The sequence below is a fragment of the Aspergillus clavatus genome, genomic scaffold, assembly GCF_000002715.2.
Source record: "Aspergillus clavatus NRRL 1 1099423829804 genomic scaffold, whole genome shotgun sequence".
NCBI classification, from domain to species: domain Eukaryota; kingdom Fungi; phylum Ascomycota; class Eurotiomycetes; order Eurotiales; family Aspergillaceae; genus Aspergillus; species Aspergillus clavatus.
In genome coordinates this window covers 618,244-637,124 of record NW_001517095.1, presented here as the reverse complement: position 1 = coordinate 637,124, position 18,881 = coordinate 618,244, and the positions used below count along the sequence as shown (strand labels likewise).

General features: G+C 51.4%; 5 protein-coding genes across 5 annotated transcripts, besides 5 other annotated features; 3 read left to right on the top strand and 2 right to left on the bottom strand.

Moving 5' to 3' along the window:
- Positions 1–306: 306 nt before the first annotated feature.
- On the bottom strand, positions 307–2,423 carry ACLA_097400 (flavin-containing monooxygenase; the record flags this gene model as incomplete). Its single annotated transcript, XM_001270227.1, has 7 exons — positions 307–509; positions 577–1,269; positions 1,321–1,389; positions 1,440–1,608; positions 1,661–1,825; positions 1,880–2,073; positions 2,165–2,423. The coding sequence occupies 7 exons, from the start codon at positions 2,421–2,423 to the stop codon at positions 307–309; spliced, it is 1,752 nt and encodes a 583-aa protein (XP_001270228.1).
- Positions 2,424–3,954: 1,531 nt separating this feature from the next.
- Positions 3,955–4,003: a microsatellite.
- A 277-nt stretch (positions 4,004–4,280) lies between these two features.
- On the top strand, positions 4,281–4,601 carry ACLA_097390 (uncharacterized protein; the record flags this gene model as incomplete). The annotated part of the gene is made up of 1 exon (XM_001270226.1): positions 4,281–4,601. The coding sequence occupies one exon, from the start codon at positions 4,281–4,283 to the stop codon at positions 4,599–4,601; it is 321 nt and encodes a 106-aa protein (XP_001270227.1).
- Positions 4,602–5,053: 452 nt separating this feature from the next.
- ACLA_097380 (putative phenol monooxygenase) lies at positions 5,054–7,195 on the top strand (the record flags this gene model as incomplete). Its single annotated transcript, XM_001270225.1, has 4 exons — positions 5,054–6,167; positions 6,223–6,245; positions 6,298–6,754; positions 6,807–7,195. 4 exons carry the CDS (start codon positions 5,054–5,056, stop codon positions 7,193–7,195), a joined length of 1,983 nt encoding a protein of 660 aa, XP_001270226.1.
- A 671-nt stretch (positions 7,196–7,866) lies between these two features.
- On the top strand, positions 7,867–9,797 carry ACLA_097370 (putative MFS multidrug transporter; the record flags this gene model as incomplete). The annotated part of the gene is made up of 3 exons (XM_001270224.1): positions 7,867–8,295; positions 8,345–8,734; positions 8,796–9,797. 3 exons carry the CDS (start codon positions 7,867–7,869, stop codon positions 9,795–9,797), a joined length of 1,821 nt encoding a protein of 606 aa, XP_001270225.1.
- A 3,134-nt stretch (positions 9,798–12,931) lies between these two features.
- Positions 12,932–12,957: a microsatellite.
- A 943-nt stretch (positions 12,958–13,900) lies between these two features.
- ACLA_097360 (sugar porter family MFS transporter) lies at positions 13,901–15,686 on the bottom strand (the record flags this gene model as incomplete). The annotated part of the gene is made up of 4 exons (XM_001270223.1): positions 13,901–14,188; positions 14,244–14,646; positions 14,700–15,436; positions 15,522–15,686. 4 exons carry the CDS (start codon positions 15,684–15,686, stop codon positions 13,901–13,903), a joined length of 1,593 nt encoding a protein of 530 aa, XP_001270224.1.
- Positions 15,687–17,195: 1,509 nt separating this feature from the next.
- Positions 17,196–17,225: a microsatellite.
- Positions 17,197–17,221: a microsatellite.
- A 1,492-nt stretch (positions 17,226–18,717) lies between the features above and the next one.
- Positions 18,718–18,749: a microsatellite.
- Between the last annotated feature and the right edge of the window lie 132 nt (positions 18,750–18,881).

The window sequence follows — 18,881 nt, the reverse complement described above, 5'->3', positions numbered from 1 at the left end:
TGGACAAAATAGCCGAGTCTCCACTTCGGAGTCCGGCAATTATTCAACCCCGGGCTTTACCGAATTCTGTATCAGGGATAGCGTGAACTCTGCTGCTTCTGCAGCCGATTAGTCATTCTGCTACATCCTCCTGCGGAGTGTGAGGAAGTATGAAAAAGCGACAGATTACGGATAGAGATCAGAAAGACTTGAATATGCAACATTGTATTGACATTTGTTATCAGTAAACAGAATGTACCTATCTATGTACACGAATGGAAAAAAAAAAAAAGAAAAGGTGCTCGTCAACAATGACCCAAAGGAATATCAACCCTCGATTTGTCTAGCAATGACAGCTGTGGGGAAATCAACTACATTATCATCCAGGTAATCCACATTGATCTTCTTGAGCTTCTCGTTCTCTGTCCAACCGTCTCCAAGCCAACCGCTCGGGTTATCATTCACATAGTCGTAGACATAATCTTCCCATCGGGGATACGCAAATGCCTTCATTGAATGAAGCGAGGAGCCTGGATTGGATTGTTGTCAGCAAGAAGAACAAGGGGCAATATCAAAATTCCATCCAGGAGAGCTCACCGGGCCACAGGGCTGTGATTCTGCCATCCTCTGTCCCCCCCTTATACCAGCTACGGCACTTCTCACTAAAGACAGTCCGTGAGAAGTACTGGTCGCTATATCGGGTGAACTGCTCCACTGCCTCCCTCTTGACGCTCATCGCGCGGATGTTGTCACGTTGCATCTTCTGGACGCAGAGCGTGAAGTAGTCAATCTCCTTCTCAATCAGGACCAACAGGTTACCCTCTCCGAGAGCCGCGTTCGGCCCGAGACAGACAAAGTAGTTCGGGAACCCGTCAACTGTCATGGCGAGATACGTCTCGGGCGTCTTCTGCCACCGCTCCGCTAGGCTAACGCCGTTACGGCCAACGATGGGGAAGCGAGGCGTAAAGCTCGTGTCGAATCCAGTCGCGCAGACAATCGCGTCCGTGGGATGATGCTTGCCATCGGCGGTGATGATCCCCTCCGCGTCGACCTTGACGATTTCACTTGTGATGACGTCCACTTTGTCATCTGTCAACGCCTCCAGGTACCCCGGTCCGGGAGTGAGTCGGCGGCAGATTGGAGGGAAGGAGGGAATCATGCTGTCGATGAGCTCGGGTTTCCGAGCTAGTCGTCGCTTCATGTTCTCCAAGAAGATCTCGCGGGCCATGAGCTGCTCTGGGGTGCCGAGGAGGGTCGCTCCGTGGACGGACTGCAGCTCGAGTTCGATTTCTGCGGGATTGATTAGTTTTTGCCTTGCCTGTATCCTCAGTAAGGCCTCACCTTTGCGGAACTTCTGATAGGAGCTGTGATCCTTCTTGAAATTCGCGATTTCTTCAGCAGTAAACGAGACTATTCATACTGTTAGTATCTGCGGCAGGGAAGCTGAAGACACAGCATACAGTTCTCGAGCTCAGCACCCCCTCGCTTATCAATTTCTTGGCGAGCAAAAGTGGGCGAGAGCCACGTTCGACCTCTGACATAGTGATCAATATGCGTGACTTTGGGTAGCATCCCAGGGACGATCTGAATTCCACTGGAGCCGTTTCCGATCACGGCGACTCGTTTGCCCTGAGAAGATACTCAGCTTCCGCGTCTGCTTGAATCTCCTGATATGACTTACATTATAGTCATATCCTTCATCCCAATCGGCACTGTGCAACAACTTGCCTTTGAAATCATGCAACCCCGGGATACTGGGCCATTTCCATGAGTTTAGAGCCCCGGTTGCTGAAATCAATACATCGCATTCGTCTGAGTACTCTGAGCCACGGTCGAGATCTTGGACCTGCAGAACCTCATCAGCATTTGCTCCCAGGCAAGGCTTGTAAGGAAAACGGACTTTCAACTGCCATTTACTCCTCTGATCATCCCAGACGGCACCGCTCACTTGATGCTTCAGCTTGACATACTTCATGCAGTCGTATTTCTCGACCACGCGCTTCCAGTACCGGTGGATCTCGGGCGCGGCAGCATAGAACGTCGACCATTCCTTGTTGGGCTCGAATGTGGCCTGATATGTGTGCGCTGGGATATCTACAGACACCATAAGCATCCATCCGACACTTATCCACGGCGCTATTGTTCTTTTTTTTTTTAGAGTTAGAAATAGCTTCATGAGACTTACCACATGCACAGCCTGGATACCTGTTTTCGAACCACGTGCCTCCAATATCTGTGTTCTTTTCGTATACACAGATGTCGACGTTGGGAATTCTCTGTCTGAATCGAATGGAGGATATGATTCCGGAGATACCTGACCCAATGACCACAACTCTCAGAGGACGGGCTTCATCGATAGACCGGTCCTCCAAAATCCATCTTTTGTTGACAGGCTTTGCTTCTTCCTTGGTAGCTCCGCCACCAGACAATAAACGTTTCACCATGCTGGGAGAGGTTGTGAGAGAAGAAATGAGGAGGATGGCAACAGAAGATCCTTCAACGATAATTCTATGCAAATCGATATATGCGAAGAGAAAGTCAAGACTGGATTCTGACGAGTCACCCTTCAAGACCCTAGTCTCAAGTTACGATTGCAGACTTTATACCAGCCAACCCAGTACACGAAAACAAGTCACGGCTCCACCTAGGCCGAAAGACGCGGAGAACTGACTTCCCGGACAGTCTGGTTTCAAACCCACACTAGACTACCGAACGCTATACAGTTACTAAACCCCCAATGCCAAAGGCACGAAGCTCCCCCATTCTCTTCCCGGTGGAGGGGCAGGTGTATCTATGATCCGTTTTCGCGAGGGATGCTCGGGGAGGAACCCCATGTACTCTTGAGTCCTGGCCTACGAAAACGCTGGGTATCTTTGCCCCTTTCGCCATAGCTTGTCTCAACAGGCAAGGGTGGAGTACAGAGTTATTTTCTCGCTGCGGAGGTGGATACGCGCTCCCGTTTCGGGATTCCCCCTTGGATCTGAAATCTGGATGGTTCGACGAGCGACTCCATTTTGCGGGGTACAAGCTGTGTGATTTGGGTTTTCTATCCAAAGTGAGCAGGGAAATAGGCGCCTATAGTTCTGAAGCGTTGAACTTGAATCCAGAAGGATCAGTATCACTCCAGGGCCACGTGAGACATCTTGACCATGATTGACTTCCAAGATCAGATCTAGCAAACTCAGTCTTGGAGAGAGCGCGTCACACAGCATCTGTCAGACTCGGATCAGCGCGGAATTACAGCGCTCCAAACCGTGCACGCCGCATGCGCTTCCAGGGGGGCTTTTCTTCAGGCTGATCGGGAATACCCCGAGACTGATCATCATCAAGGTAATAGGCCGGGGAGATGCGGTGGTCTTGCTTGCGTAAATCCGGGACATCTTGACAGCAATTGCAGGGGTGGGAATGATCTCTTGCCTTGTCCTTATCAAGTTACCCCTGGTAGATACAGACAGCAAGGGATGAGTGCGTAGAAGATGGATTTCCGGATATATCTCAATCAGTCATGGATGATGAACTTGGAGGACCGGGAATTCCCCGTACGATCAACTGTCTTGTTTCACTTCCCCCACATTGAAAGCAGAAGCCACAAAGCTCAGAAGCTGGCGTATAGTTTAGCTGTGTGGGAGGGTGATCCGAGGCATTGCTTTGTAGTTTGTATGTTATTTTATATGCCAACAAGGTGACTGTCAACCATGTACTCCGTAAAAATATCGAATTGGATAGGACCAGAGTCTCTATTTCTATACGTTCATTGATGAACCCTAATTAGCTGACAGATACCATGCCTTGATCACTTAAGTTTTTAGGAACTCTTACATAGCGTAATACCATACAGTAGTTCTGGACAGAGTGGCTACCATATGGACAGTGCCGAATCACTATGAAACTCTGAATAGAGCGCCTTTTTAGGAATTATGTATGCCCAAAGACTTCTTTCATCTTTCCAGAATCCGTGCACGTGATGTGTGCCACGTCAACCAGGCAGCCATCACAGTCAGCCAGTCAGTCAGTCAATTCAGTCTGATCTCAGCCTCGTCGGCGTCTGTCAGTGTAGAGCCTCGTAAACATCCTCGAACACCACAGCATCTACGGGTCCTCTATTCATCACGATCACAACAACAAAGTAGCAATACCCCCTCACACCTAAGTCAACCAATGGATCCAACGCCAGTCCCGCCCACGAAGGAACCGGCTCCCTCGACGACCTGGGCCGCCTCTTCCTCAGAGCCGCGGACCGGTGCACACGCGAGCACGCGTCCTTCCAGACACGCCTGCTGCACGTCAGCCTCGAGCCGGAGATGGAGAAACTCTACGTATCAAGCCAGGAGCAGTTGAGGAGGGGGCTGGATGAGGGGAGCGTGACGCTGCGGCCGGTGAATTACGATGGATGTGCGTGCTGCAGCGGCGAGCCCTCTGCTGTGATACTCTGCGGGTTCCATGAGGGCAATGCGTTGTATTTCTGGGAGGATGAGTATAAGGGCATCTGGGGGGAGGAGCAGAACCGGGGATACCGGTATGGGAATGATGAGGTTTGGTTGATGGCTTCGAAGGAGCAGGTGCAGCGGGCGATGGAGGGGAAGGCGGGTGAAGTTAGCGGGACTAGGTCGAGTATGTTGTGAGGATCTGTAGGCCGATCAAGGGGTGTACACTGTGCAGACTAGGTACAGAGTATCAGTTGGCGGTTATTCGGATTTACGGGTGAAACGGGATAGTCTTGGCTGTTTGTGCAGAGGACGATCCTGAAATTGGTGAGATTCGGATAATCAATTTGTCAGCATGATCTTCACCCTTTGAGCCAGACTTATCCACAGAAGGAATGGACTTTCAAATGATGCTTGTTGTGATGAAGTTGTGAGTGGATCAAAAACGCCCATCGTTCGGGAAGGGGGATTTCCGGGGAGATCGAAGAAACTCTAGTAGTACCTAAATTGGCAATGAGACCATGCGCCGCCTTGAGCAAGGGATGTGACCTTGCGTTGCACTCTATTTATCGTTCTACAAGTACCTTCCATATCCTCAGCAGCACCTCAATGACAACACCATACTCAAACGACCTGGTCCACTGGCCATAATGCCTGTCTTCACTGAATTCGCCGCTTCGTCGCGCGAACTGCGCGTCTTGCCTTCCTTTGATCCTCCTCTCCCCCGTCTCTCCCCGCCATTCACACGCAGCAATGATCCCGAGAAATACGAGGTGGTCGTCGTCGGCGCCGGTCCGGCAGGCCTCATGCTGAACTTGCTGCTGGCGCGATATGGACTCAGCGACGACTCCCTACTCTGCATTGACGCAAAGCCTGGCACGCTCAAATCGGGCCAGGCGGATGGCCTGCAACCCCGCACGCTGGAAGTGCTCAAATCACTCGGTATCTCCGATGAGATCATCAACGATGGGTGTCACATGGAAGAGGTTGCCTTCTGGAACCCGTCAGACGACAAGGAGAAGGTGATCGAGCGGACATCGATTGTCCCGGACGTGGCAGTACCTGCCCGGTTTCAACACGAAGTCACAATCCACCAGGGCCGTATCGAGCGCATTCTGGAGACAGATCTGCTCCGGTATTCAAAACGCGGGGTGCAGCGGAACACCAAGCTGCTGAACGTAAAGATCGACGAGGCGGGGGATGCCGAGTTCCCTGTCGTAGCCGAGATCGAGGCCGACGGGGTCCGTCGCACAGTACGCTCGAAGCACCTGGTGGGTGCGGACGGTGCTCACTCTGTCGTCCGGCGCTGCATGAATCTGGAGCTGGTGGGCGAGTCAATGGATCACATCTGGGGCGTTGTTGACCTGGTCATTGACACGGACTTCCCTGATATCCGAAGACATTGTGCTATTCACTCGCCGGCGGGATCGGTCATGGTCATCCCGCGGGAGCGCATCGCAACCGGGGACTATTTGACCCGTCTGTATGTCCAGGTCCCGAAGGAGACTGCCCCCGAAGACGATCAGCAGCCAGTCGATGGGATGGGTAGCCAGTCCAAGGAGGATGCGCGCGCACGCAGGAGCAAGGTCACGCAGGAGTCCATTTTTCGTCATGCCGCAGAGGCGTTCAAACCGTACTATATCCGTCCCAAGACAGAAGGGGCTATCGATTGGTGGGCTGCGTATCAGATTGGACAGAGAGTCACGAATCATTTCGCGGTCAAGGACTCGCGGGGGGTAAGTCGTGTGTTCATTGCAGGAGATGGTGAGTGCATCGGTTCTACTGCTAAGGAACCATACTGATTATTCTACTTGGAAAGCTTGTCATACACATAGTCCAAAGGTATGTGCCCAAGCCTAATAGTTAGCGCAAACATCGACTGACACTATCAAAGGCTGGCCAAGGAATGAACGTGTCGATGATGGACTCCTACAACTTGGCCTGGAAGCTGGTCCATTCGCTACACGGGCTCACCCCAGATTCCGCTGTCCCAGGACGACCCGATGCCATTGTTGATACATATCATTTCGAGCGCCACACGATCGCCCAGCAACTCATCGACTTTGACCGTGCCTATTCATCCATGTTCTCTGGCAAGATCGGCCCATCCGAGGACGGTGTTGAGGGGCTTACGCACGACCAGTTCCTCAAGGTGTTCAGCACAGGCAACGGATTCACCAGCGGCTGCGGTATCGAGTATCCCGACGGTCTGATTGTTGACAAGGTTCTGGACGACAAGAACCCCATCACTGGCACCGACTATCTAGCTGGCGTCCTCCGGCCAGGTAGGAGACTGCTGGACGTACGGTGCAAGCGCCACGCAGACGGGAATAGACGTCACTTGCAAGATGGTACGTTGAATGTTGGCACAGCAGACGAGTGTATACTAACTTTTCCTTGCAGACTTCCTGTCCACAGGCCGCTTCCGCATCCTTTGTCTCACTTCCTCTGACCTCTTGGATCCCAAGGGTGTCTCCGCCCACACATTGACCACTCTCGGGTCCACTGTGCTCCCACGGTTCCCGCCGTCTAGCATCGAGCAGGTAGTCATCCACCCTCGCCTATCCAGGACGTTCATGTGGAATGATCTGCCGAGTGAGGTCAAGAAACATTCGGAGATGAAATTCCACAACGGTTATGAGCTGGATGACGTGTACAAGATCTACGGTGTAGATGGATCCCAGGGTGCGTTGGCTGTTATCCGACCAGATGGGTATGTCGGTGTAGTTGCAGCGCTGGACGATGTAAGGAGGGTTGAGAGATATCTAGAAGGATGCTTGAGGACTGTTTAGCATTATTACCATAGTTTGAGAAGAGTAAGGATGATATTTGGACATCAATTGTGTATTTTCAAATATCTATCTATGGCTTGTATTCTGGCGATGTAAGATAATGCAGACTCACGTGATATGGAAGGAATGTATACCACGTGATCCACGTGCCGAAGAGCCGATTTGGAGTCGCGCTGGGCTGTTTTTAGCAGCGCTGCAACGTTTCCGTCCTTCCTCGGCCAGAATCAACAGACGCCATCTCACTGGCTCTAGCGGTCTCTGACTGGGAGCAACGACGGCTCAGGCCGCTCACAGCCTCACAGCGCTCAGCATGGAAGCCCTGTGGAGTGCGGACTGTGGAGACGGCAGAGCCTATCCGGATTTCCAGCGAAACTGCGCGTGTCAAGCTTTCGCTGCTTCCAATGACTAACTATTGGCGATGGTGAAAAACCCACCATGGCGCTTCTCCACTCCTCGGCCTTAAGGTACTGTTATCACCGTTGTCGTCCTTTGGTGTTAGGTGAGATTGAAATACAAAAATTGTCTGATCCCTGTGTGCGTCCCGTTGGCGGTGGCTTTCGTGGTGACTCGTGCTACATTTTTTCTCTCTCTCTTGCTGCTGAATATTGGAGCATTAGTTATAGGATAGTCTTGATACGATTGTCGTGTGATCTTTGTCAGCAACGCTGGTCATGGCTGGAGATGAGAGGAAAGAAAGAGCACACGGTCGATCCCGGTCGACATCGCTGAACAGTACACATACTGGATCGCATCTCTCCCGGACAGAATCGCCGGAAACACAGCGCTCGCGGAGCTTCAGGCTCGCGTCGATAACGAGGACCAGGTCAAAGTCTCGACCTCGCAGTCCGAATCTTGACAGGGTGTACTCGGGCAGACATCTCGATGATCATTCTATCTACCACAGCGATGACGATGCTCGTGTCGATGAGGAGAGAGATTCCCCGTTACACAGTGACGATGAGAAACAAGTATCGCCCGTGCTCGAAGTGAGAGGAGGAATTCTGACTGAACGGGATACTGATCTCGAAGCGGGGACCCAGAATGATGCTGGGCTGGAGAAATCGCGATCCGCAAAGTCCGATCGGCGAGACCCAAAACTGGTATGTTGAGATCATAACTTGGATGATATCGTTATTGACGCCGCGATAGGTGACCTGGGATGGTCCAGATGACCCTGAGAACCCCAAGAACTGGCCGGACAAGAAGAAATGGGCCGCTGTCATCACGGTTTCTCTCTTCACTTTCATCTCCCCCGTCTCATCGTCAATGGTGGCACCTGCACTGCCATCCATTGCCGGCGAATTTCAGATCGGGGATCAAGTCACATCGCAACTTACCCTTTCTATTTTCGTACTCGCCTATGCTGTCGGCCCACTTTTCCTTGGGCCGCTTTCCGAGATCTATGGACGAGTCATCGTTCTGCAGCTGGCGAACTTGTTTTATCTCGTCTTCAACATCGCCTGCGGTGTCTCGCAAACCAAAGGCCAGATGATTGCTTTTCGATTTTTATCTGGATTGGGTGGTAGTGCTCCTCTGGCTGTAGGTTTTTTTTTCGAGACCAGCTGTATAGACCCTTGATATATGTACTGACACGCCATAGGTGGGTGGAGGTGTTCTTTCTGACTGCTTCAGGCCAGAAGAGCGAGGCAAAAGTGTTGCAATTTACAGTCTTGCTCCGCTCCTTGGCCCAGCTGTCGGTCCTGTTGTCGGCGGCTTCATCTCTGAAAATACTACCTGGCGATGGGTGTTCTACGCCACCTCCATCGCAGACGGAGTCATTCAGTTTGCCGGACTATTCTTCCTACGCGAGACATACGCGCCCAAAATTCTCAAGAGCCGGGCGGAGAAGATGCGGAAAGAGACAGGAGATCCCGCATACCAGACAGAAACCGAGCGACAGAACAAAACTCTTCCCCAGACGATGCGGACTGCTCTCGTCCGACCATTCCGCCTGTTATCCACACAGCCCATCGTGCAAGTGCTCGCTATCTACATGGCCTTCATCTACGGGACCATGTATCTCGTCCTCTCGACCTTCAGCGCCCTCTGGACAACAGTCTACCACGAATCCACCGGCATCGGCGGCCTGAACTACATCTCTCTTGGCCTGGGCTTCTGGCTGGGCTCCCAGATCTGCGCACCCCTGAACGACCGCATCTACCGGCACTTCAAAGCGGGCAATGACAACGTTGGGAAACCCGAGTTCCGCGTCCCATTGCTGTTCGTGGCCGCCCTCCTGACGCCGGCCGGACTGTTCATATACGGCTGGACCGCGCAGGCCCGCTCCCACTGGATCGCGCCCAACATTGGCGCCTGCCTCTTCGGCGCGGGTAATATCATTGCGTTCCAGTGTATCCAGACCTATCTGGTGGATACGTACACACGTTTTGCTGCTAGTGCACTCGCCGCAGTGGCATTTCTACGATGCCTGTGTGGGTTCGGGTTTCCGCTTTTCGCGCCTTACATGTATAACGCACTTCACTATGGCTGGGGGAATAGTCTGCTGGCATTTGTATCTATTGTGCTGGGGATCCCGGCGCCTATCTTCCTGTGGAAGTATGGGGAGGCTTTGCGGAAGCGGAGTCCGTATGCCGCGGGCTGAATGTCCGTGAGTTGATGTTCCAAACTTTCGTAATTTGATGTTCCATGCTTTTAGCTACATGATACCAATATAATTAATATGAATGAGTTGAGATCCATCATTCTAGAGCGATTTACGAAGGTGTCTACATGGAAGGGAGAGACATGACATAGGAAGATGATGATCATATTCATATCTAGCTAGGGGGAGGGGACTTGGCTACAATCTGGGACAGCTCCCCCCTTGGGAGAAAGACTATCCTAGTTATCTGTCCGTGGGTCAAGAAGATACAAGCTCAGCGATGGAATGTAGTAATGAAGATCAGCATAAAAAAAAGCAGCAATGGAAGGTCAGGTACACGGTAAAGGGGCAATTTAAATGTTGGGGTTGCGACCATGCCGTCAGTTGTGTCCATCCCCGTCCATTAGCTTCGCAATTTCGTTTGCTGTCTCCGAAGCCCATGCGACAGCAATTATTAAGTCCCTGCGTATGTCTCGCAGGCGCCGTACGCCTCCTATAGCCGGTAAAACATGCCCAATCGCGATGGTGTCTGAAAATGGGCCTGGTATCTGTATGGTAGAATCATTCCGTAAGACAGAAGAACTACAAAGAAGACTGGAATACCCTCCAGTCCTCGACATTCCTGGTCAACAGTGCCAATGCCCCATGCGGCGTCTTCTACCAGGCTTCCAGCCTTAGCTTCCACACACCCTCTTCTCCGGACCTGGGATGTTATGTCTACAGGTGCACCGCCCCAGTGCTGCTGGCCACAAGTATCCCTATTCATGGCCTGTGCTTGCTGCTTCTTCAAGACGAAGTTGGCAACAGCACCGACCCTAGCTTATCCTAACTTCACTCGCCCAGTTGAACTATATGTTGCCGGAAGTAAGGAATGGGGCTTCGGGGTCGCTGTCTGTGTCTTCCAGTTTAACCGGTTCGCCGTGGTTGTCAGTATCGTCCATGTCTGGTCGGATCGTCATCGCGTGCATCACTGCCAACGTCATTGGAGTCTGTGGATGAGGAATGGCGGCCGGTGTCATCAGAGTGTGCGTGCGGATTGTTGTGTAGCAGAGCATGCTCGACCGGTTCACTGTATGTTGTATGGTTGACTACCTTGTATGTCTAGTTGCGTCTTATTGTCGCTGTTGGGAGTGTATCGGCGTCGATGACAATTCCAGATCCGCGTGTCAGTGCTGGTGGGACAGGTGCCTGCCCATAAGAGATGGGAGGTTTATGTCTCCATGTGTTTCTTGTCCATGCTCCTATCAACCATCCAGAGAAATTGGCCGCTGTAGAGCCGCATAAGACATAAAAATCCCATAGCGCAGCGTAGTATAACGTGCCGTTGTCTCTTATGTTTGCACGTCTGTCTACTGAGAATCCGGATGAAAAGAATCTCTCCATTAGTTCCCTGCGAGTTGCATTCTGGCTCTGTCTCCACAGAGGATGGTGCTGTTTGATTGCGCGCGAGCTCATTAGGTTCCGTTGTCTAGCTTCCTCGTACGAGCCAGCCATCTCCCCCATTTCCCCCCCCCCTTTTGCAGTGAATTTAGCATCATAGTTGAATGATGTCATTCGGTCCCATTCATCGTCACAGGCAGTGTCGACATTCTTCTTTGGGATTAGGTCAAAGACCCTCTGGAACATTGTGGAATGCGCCGAAACCTCAGCCCAGCTGGTTCTCAATGAATCTGCCCGCGAGCTAGACCTGGTAAGAGTATAAAGTCCACCACGTAATATGCAGGATTATGGGTATAACGCAAAACGTCAAGGCATGTTTCAATTCGGGAAACAAACAGACGAAGATTTTTGCGGTCCAGGTATGCAACTATAGTATTAACTATAAAACTTGCTGTAAGACTTTGCTGTTCCTTAAGCAGACATTTCAGTGCTAGCAAAGGCCACAGGTATGTCACAAAAACCCAACTCTGCCCGATCAGAGGAGAGAGAGGACTTCGCGGTGAAGCCCACAGGCAAATAATGGTTTGGTTGCAGCCTTGATGGACAGAGATCCTGGAACAGTGGTGTATGCACCATAATCACTCGCATGTGAAGTCGTATACCACCGCTTCAGTGGACATGCGTACGTCATGATCCGTGATGACCTGAAAGGGAAAGCATAAGCAAAGACGCACTTCCACAATCCCAATGCGCGGTGTTGCTGAAATGCTGAATTGCCGTGTAGGGATCACAATCCTCTGCGATCAAGCAATGGAGGACACCGTATCAGTCCGCTCTGAATTCGATTAGACGAATCTTCCTGCAGCCCTGCGGCTATCCAAGTCTGAGAGACATATCGCCAGCCGGAACCCCTGCATGAACCAACATCTCTAGCGAAGAGAGGCCGTTTCCTGTACCAATGACAGCCGACCCCTTATTTTTCCATTCCCATCCCGATTGAGAAAACGAACAAAACATGGATGAATTCATGGCGTTCTACCCCGAACTTGGACTAAAGACGCCGAATACTGGGCCGGCGTCTTCGTCTCCCCAGCTGCCGTATCTCTCTAGAACCCAAGTGACAACAGTCTTGATTCTAGGGGCTGGTGATGAGATGACCTTCTTTAAGAAATTCAATGACCAAGCAAGAGTCCGGACAGGGTCCATCAGCTTGACCACAGCGATGTCAGGCTATGTAAGCTTCTTTTTCGGTGCGACTATATCGATTAGCATCCGAAAGGGCATCCGTTGTGTATGGGTTACTGCCGATGTCGATGTTGACCGTCCGCCAGAACCCCATCCCCCCCACCCAAACGGGATGGGTGTGTGCGAGTGTGTCTCTGGCTCTGTAGCACTCGAAGTATATATGTATGCCCTCGCACGGCCGTCAATAGTCGATATAGCGAGGACGGTATTCCGCAGTACACTCAGCTATCGTGATTCGAAACGGTGTGTTTCTGTTGGGGTTGTGGAACGATGTGTGTGTGTTGGTGTTGATGTTGGTGATGATGAACAGGTAGAGGATGTGTGTATGCGTGTATAAGACTTGCTGGAGTATTGATATAGTATATAGAGAAACATGTAGGAGCTGAAGAGGGATACGGGTGGAAGAGAAGACGGGGTGTTGCGGGAGTTGTTGGGGGTTTTTATGCAGTTTTCGCAGCTGGTGGTCAATGGGGTGAGCTACGGATATGTGAATGGGTTTTGTATGGTGTTTGCTATTTGCTATTTGCTATTTGCTGGATGAACAGAGGGTTGGGGACAAGATGAATGAATGAATCGAGCTTGGTGATTGTCTTGGATTGAATGAGCAGATAGCTACCATAGTGAATGACGGGTAGTCGCATGCGGTTCGTCATTGCGTGCTTCTGTCCTGCCGCCTTCCGGTTCGATTGTTTGACTGACAGACTGACAGACTGCCAAATCACCGTCCTAGGCGCCTAAAGCCCAAGCACGGGGAGGAGGACTCCCAAGGGGAGCCACTTCTGTGACGAAGCGATGAGCGACAATTCTTGGTAAGATCCTGGAGACAAGTGATGGGTGTGCTTCTCCGGTGGGGATGGCCTACGAGGGGGTAATCTATGCTATCTGTAGCACGATTCATGGCGCATACCTGGATACTGCGTGATGGATCGACCGTTTCAATGCATGGATAATACGCTGGAGAGTCGAGGATGGTGGCGGAGGGGAGTTGGGCTGAATGAAACGATCGAGGTCACGGGATTTCCGGCGGTGCCAGGTGTGTGTCGCAGATTGGGCATCTTGGCCTCAGGAGAAGTACGGAGTTGTCAGTCAGTTCCCGACTCGATGATATTGATCCTGATATTGACGGAGATGGAGGCTAGAAACCCCGGGGATGGGGATTGGTGGGATCTACGAGGACACTTGCAGAAAGCTGGTTTTAATGGTTTCCCATTGCTTTTTAATATTATTTTTTGTGTTTCTGCATAGCCCAAATCGAAGCCATCCTGATTAAAAACCGATATTAGAGTCTCATTCCTCAAGATAGACATCGAGCATTATTGTAACATGAAGCGTAACCATGGGTATACGTGAGGGTGGTTGGTTTGGCTGGCTGGTCAAAAAAAAAAGTGAACAGAAGAAAAAGAAGAAGAAAAAAAAAGAACAGGAGAGGCTCCAATGTCCCTTCACGCGAAGGAGCATCGGTATTTGCTTGAGGGCATTTAAACCTCCTGGTGCACAACCTCGCCGGTCTTCTCGGCCATATCCTTGTCAGTGAGACCCATCTCAGCAGCGAAGGTGCCGTGGGGCTTCCACTTGGCAGAGGTACGGGGAGTGGTCTCCTCCATCATCTTGTCAACCTGCTCCAGGGTCAGACCCTTGGTCTCAGGCACGATGAAGTAGGTGTAGACGAAGGCGCAGGCGCAAAGGGAACCCCAGATGAAGAAGACCTTGGCCTTGAGGTCACCCTTGTCCTTGTCAACCATGTAGGGGGTGATGACAGCGATGATCTATGGGCAGAGCAGTTAGCAGGTGAAGGCTGGGTTGAAGGGTGAGAAAACGTACGCAGTTCCAGAGCCAGTTGGAGGCGGTAGACAGAGCAACACCACGGGATCGGATGGGCAGAGGGTAGATCTCGCCGATAACGACCCAGGCACCGGGACCCCAGGTGCTGGCGAAGAAGAAGATGTAGATACAGATGAAGGAGATCTCGGCGCTGACGGCGCTCTTGTTGCCGCCGTCAACGGTACCGATGATGGCCACGATGAACTGGCAGATAACCATGCCCAGAGCACCCCACAGGAGCAGGGTACGACGACCAAGCTTCTCCATAGTGTAGAAGGAGATGGGAGTGGAGCAGACGTTGACGATGGTGGTGATCATGCTGATCAGGAAGGGGTCGCTGATGGTGCCCAGACTCTTGAAGAAGGTGGTACCGAAGTAGAAGACGAAGTTGACACCAGTCCACCTGAATCGATCGTTAGAAAAAAAAAATATCAAAAGACAAAAGGATGAACGTACTGTTGCATCATCTGCAGAGAAGTACCCAGGATGGTCCGGCGGATGTTGCTGTTGGGGTGGAAGATGTTGCCGCGGAAGCAGTTGATCCAGCTGCCAAAGTAGCCGGTTTGGGGGATGGCCTGCATCTCATACTCGTGGTTGGCGACAATCTCGGCCAGCTCGGTGCGGATGTACTCGGAGTCGCGGGGCTGGCCACGGACACGGGCGAGGGCGACGGCAGCGCCGGTGAGATTACCCTTCTTGACGAACCAACGGGGCGACTCGGGGAGCATGAGCAGACCACCACCGAGGATCAGGGCCCAGGCGATCTGGATACCGATGGGGATACGGTAGGAGCCGGAGTCGGTGCGGTTCTGGGTGCCATAGTCGACGCAGGAGGCCAGCATCAGACCGATGGTGATGCAGAACTGGTAGCCGGAGACGATGGCACCACGGACCTTGCGGGGGGCGATCTCGGACATGTACAGGATGATGATGGCGGAGACGAAACCGACACCGAAACCGGCGATCAGACGACCAACAACGAGCAAAGGCACGGTGGTGGAGGCGGTCTGGAGAACGACACCGATGATGAAGATGACACAGCCGCTGACGATGGTGATGCGACGACCGAACCAATCGGCCAAGTCACCGGCAAGGAGAGCACCGAAGAAGGTACCAGCGGACAGGATGGAGGTGATCAGAGACTTCTTGGAAGAAGGGAGGACGAAAGAGTCGGGATCGGTAGTCGCTTTGTCCTGCGCGCGTGGAGATTCTCTCGTTAGCAATGCATCCACTTGATTGATTGTGTTGGTCTAGATGGAGTTGGACCGAAGAACTTACCAGGCCCTCGAACTCGGTGATGAAGTAGTCCATACCCATGACACCGTTGATGTAACCGGAATCATAACCGAAGAAGATACCACCGAAGGCAGCAAAGGCACACATCATGTAGGTCTTCCAGGTGACTGGCGCCTCAACGCGCGAGTCGGTGACAGCGTCCGCCATGGCGATTGAATGCGTTGGAGATTCAACTGCAGAGATGGGGGAGGGGGAAAGGGGAACGAGAGTAAGAAGGGTTTGTCGATCACCACGTGGATGAGAAAAAGGGTGTTGTTCTAAGAGAAGAGAGATGGAGAGAGAAAGAAGAGGTGATCTGCAGTGTCAGAAGCAGAAGAAGAAGAAGAAGCTGGGGGAGACGGGCTGATTTTATAGACGTGTGACTGTGAGACCGGGAGGAATCTGGAGATGCAGCATCCACACTTTGCTCACACGCTCTCTCACGGTCTCACACTCTCCCTCCAGTCTGATCTCAATCGGGCCCCATGCCGGTCCGGGGGAATTGACAACGCTACGGGGGTTTGTAGATTGCCATCGGCTTTAGTGCGGGTTTTTTTTTTTTTTCTTTCTGCTTGGACTGACTAGTTCCATCGAACTAGAAGTAATGAGTAGTACTCCGTAGTGTGATTTGAATTTTTTGGTTTAATATTTTTTTTTTTTTATTTACTAGGTGGGTTGCCATGCGGTTTTGCCATCCCCAAGACTAAGAGTGAGACAATGGAGAGTCGACCAGGGAGTCAAGACCTGGAGCAGTTCGCTTAAAGGCAAAGATAGAGGGTCAGTGTGGTCTAGTCTGGGGGGGGGGGGGAATAACTGGGGGAAACAGAGTGGGGAGAGAGAGAGAGAATCAGAGAATAATACATATTACAGAGTACATACAGAGAGGAGAAAACCCAGAATACAGCGGAAAAGAACAGCCATACTGCATCAGGAAATGAGTGGATAGCATACACCTCCCCCAATCAGCACCAGAAACAGCAAGCCTTAGGTAAGAATGTAACATGGCCACTGCAACGTTGGCCGGTTGTCCCAGTCCAATCCAGCTCGTGGTCAAAGTTCAAAACTGTTGTTGACCCCAGATCGAGTCCTCGAAGTCGGTGCTGACACCGCTAGTCTGTTGTAAGATTAGCCAGATAAGGAAACTCTTGGATGGAGATCCTTGGTGATGAGTGGGTAGTGTGGGTCAACCCCGGGGATACTGGCCATACAGATGCTCGGGTAGAGTCCAACCGGGTTTGTCTACTGAACAAGTATGCCCAATCAAAAGGCGTCGTCGGGAAACACTAACCTCGACGCTGGTTGCTAATTTCCGTGTGATTGGGTGGTGATTGGTTTGACAGACAGGGGTCGGAGATTCCAGCCTACCACGTGCCGAGTTTGAATTGAAAGGCCCACATGCGCGGAGTTTGGTTTGCTGGAAGAATACAGACTACAGAGTACAGACAGAGTACCTAAAATTGGAAGTGGTCAATCGATGGATGATACCTTAGTAGTTGTGGTAAGTTTGTTTCCTTATGGATACGACCAGAAGCTTTCAGGATTCTTCGAGATTTCTTGTCACAGGCTTAATTGGATATGAATCTTCGGGAGTAGGAAGTGACCGGTCCTCGATAGAAATAGTAGACATCCTTTGCATAGAGAGATTGGGCAGTAATGATTATCACAATACGATCATGAATTATTATTATTATTATTATTATTATAATTCCTGGGAATGGTGGTAGAGCACGGAGCTGGATTGCCAGGGTAGGCAAAGGCTCGTTCCAGACAATGTAACCCTGACACCCAGGTATCCTGCAATCTCGCTGCTGATTAGTTACCGTCCATGCTCTCCTGGTCATACAATGCAGGACACAGACAGTAACTATATCAATACCTGGATATTAATATACTGTAAGGTAGGTAAGGTACCTACCTCAGGTAGTTACTCTGTAAGGCGTAAACCAAGGTAATTACCGCTGCTCTCCATGGAGTATGATTCTGATTTCATGGTCCACGGAGGGCCTGGAAGAAATGGCATTTGATCCTCTCCCCCTCGAGCAAATCGAGCTGAACCGAGGCGGCGACGGTCAGTAGTCAGTACTAACATCGACAGCACTTCGGGACTCGCCGAGTCAACTCAAGTTTTGATCACTTGATGCCGACCCGTGATTTCTCTCAGTTTGAATCCGAGAAAGTGGATTGATATTTTTGGTTTCTGCTAGATTAGTTATTCTTGCGTTTGCCACTGGTTCACTTGCTCTAGATCCAGCTGAAGAAGAGAGGAAAATTTGGACGTGGCTTGTGTGCCGCAGCATGAGACTAAATGGCGGTGATGCCAAGCCTGCTAGTCTGCACCGGCGGTGGTGAAAAGATTTCCTGTCCGGTACTGGAGATTATTGGTCAAGAAGAGACAGACATTTACAGAGACAGTTTATCAATCTTGTTGATATGTTTGGAGATCGAAATGAGGAGAGTGATCGTCGAGCGTTGATGTAGTATGTAAGTAGATAGTATAGTATAGAGTATAGAGTATAAAGTATCTATAGCATGTGTATGAGACCAAGATAGACGAACATCTGGCACGAGGCATCCATGCTCCGGGTAAAATCCATTCCACGTGCCAACTGTCTAACGAGTAAAAGTACTCCGGAATGACTAAGGCATGACCAACGAGGCTTTCCACTCGCTGAAAGGTTCTTCTCCGCCTTGCGCCATCGCCAATGTCCAGGAAGCTTGGTTGTCGGCGACTCTGCCCACCTTCTCTTCCTTTGCCTTTTCATTTGCATTTAAATAATACATGGAAATCGGAATGACGCTGGTCGGCTCCCATGGGCCATGGCCCCCCAGCTCCAACTTCAAGGCCCATGTCCTCTCTCCCCGCGGGGATCCCCAGAGTCAGAGAGCCTCGGGTTTGTCTCGCGGTGAGAATTTCGAGTTAGCAAACTGCAGGCATCCCGGTTCTTTCGGGCAGTCGGGACTCGGGAACCATACCATTTGTTCCTCGCTTCTCGCTAACGGCTGGAGATTGGGGGGTGGAGAATGGGGGCTCTAGCTCCTTCTGAGTTCTGACTCCAATCTCCATAAAGGGACAGGGTAACCAGTCAGTCAGTCACCCCTACTAGGCTACCAGGACCAGGACTAGGATCCTGCAGCGGAGACAAACATGAGAATGATGGGATAGCACTTGGTTCCTTGTTACTCCGGAAATTCGTCTGTGTCAGTCAGTCACTCACTCACTCACTCACTTACAGTCTTACACTCACACTCGGATCGTCCGAGAATTAAGCGAAGGCTTGGGCGCTTTTGGGCTCCTCGCCTCCTACACCAATGATACAAGCTTTGCTGGTCTAATTAGGTTTCCCTGCTGCACGAAACATCCGA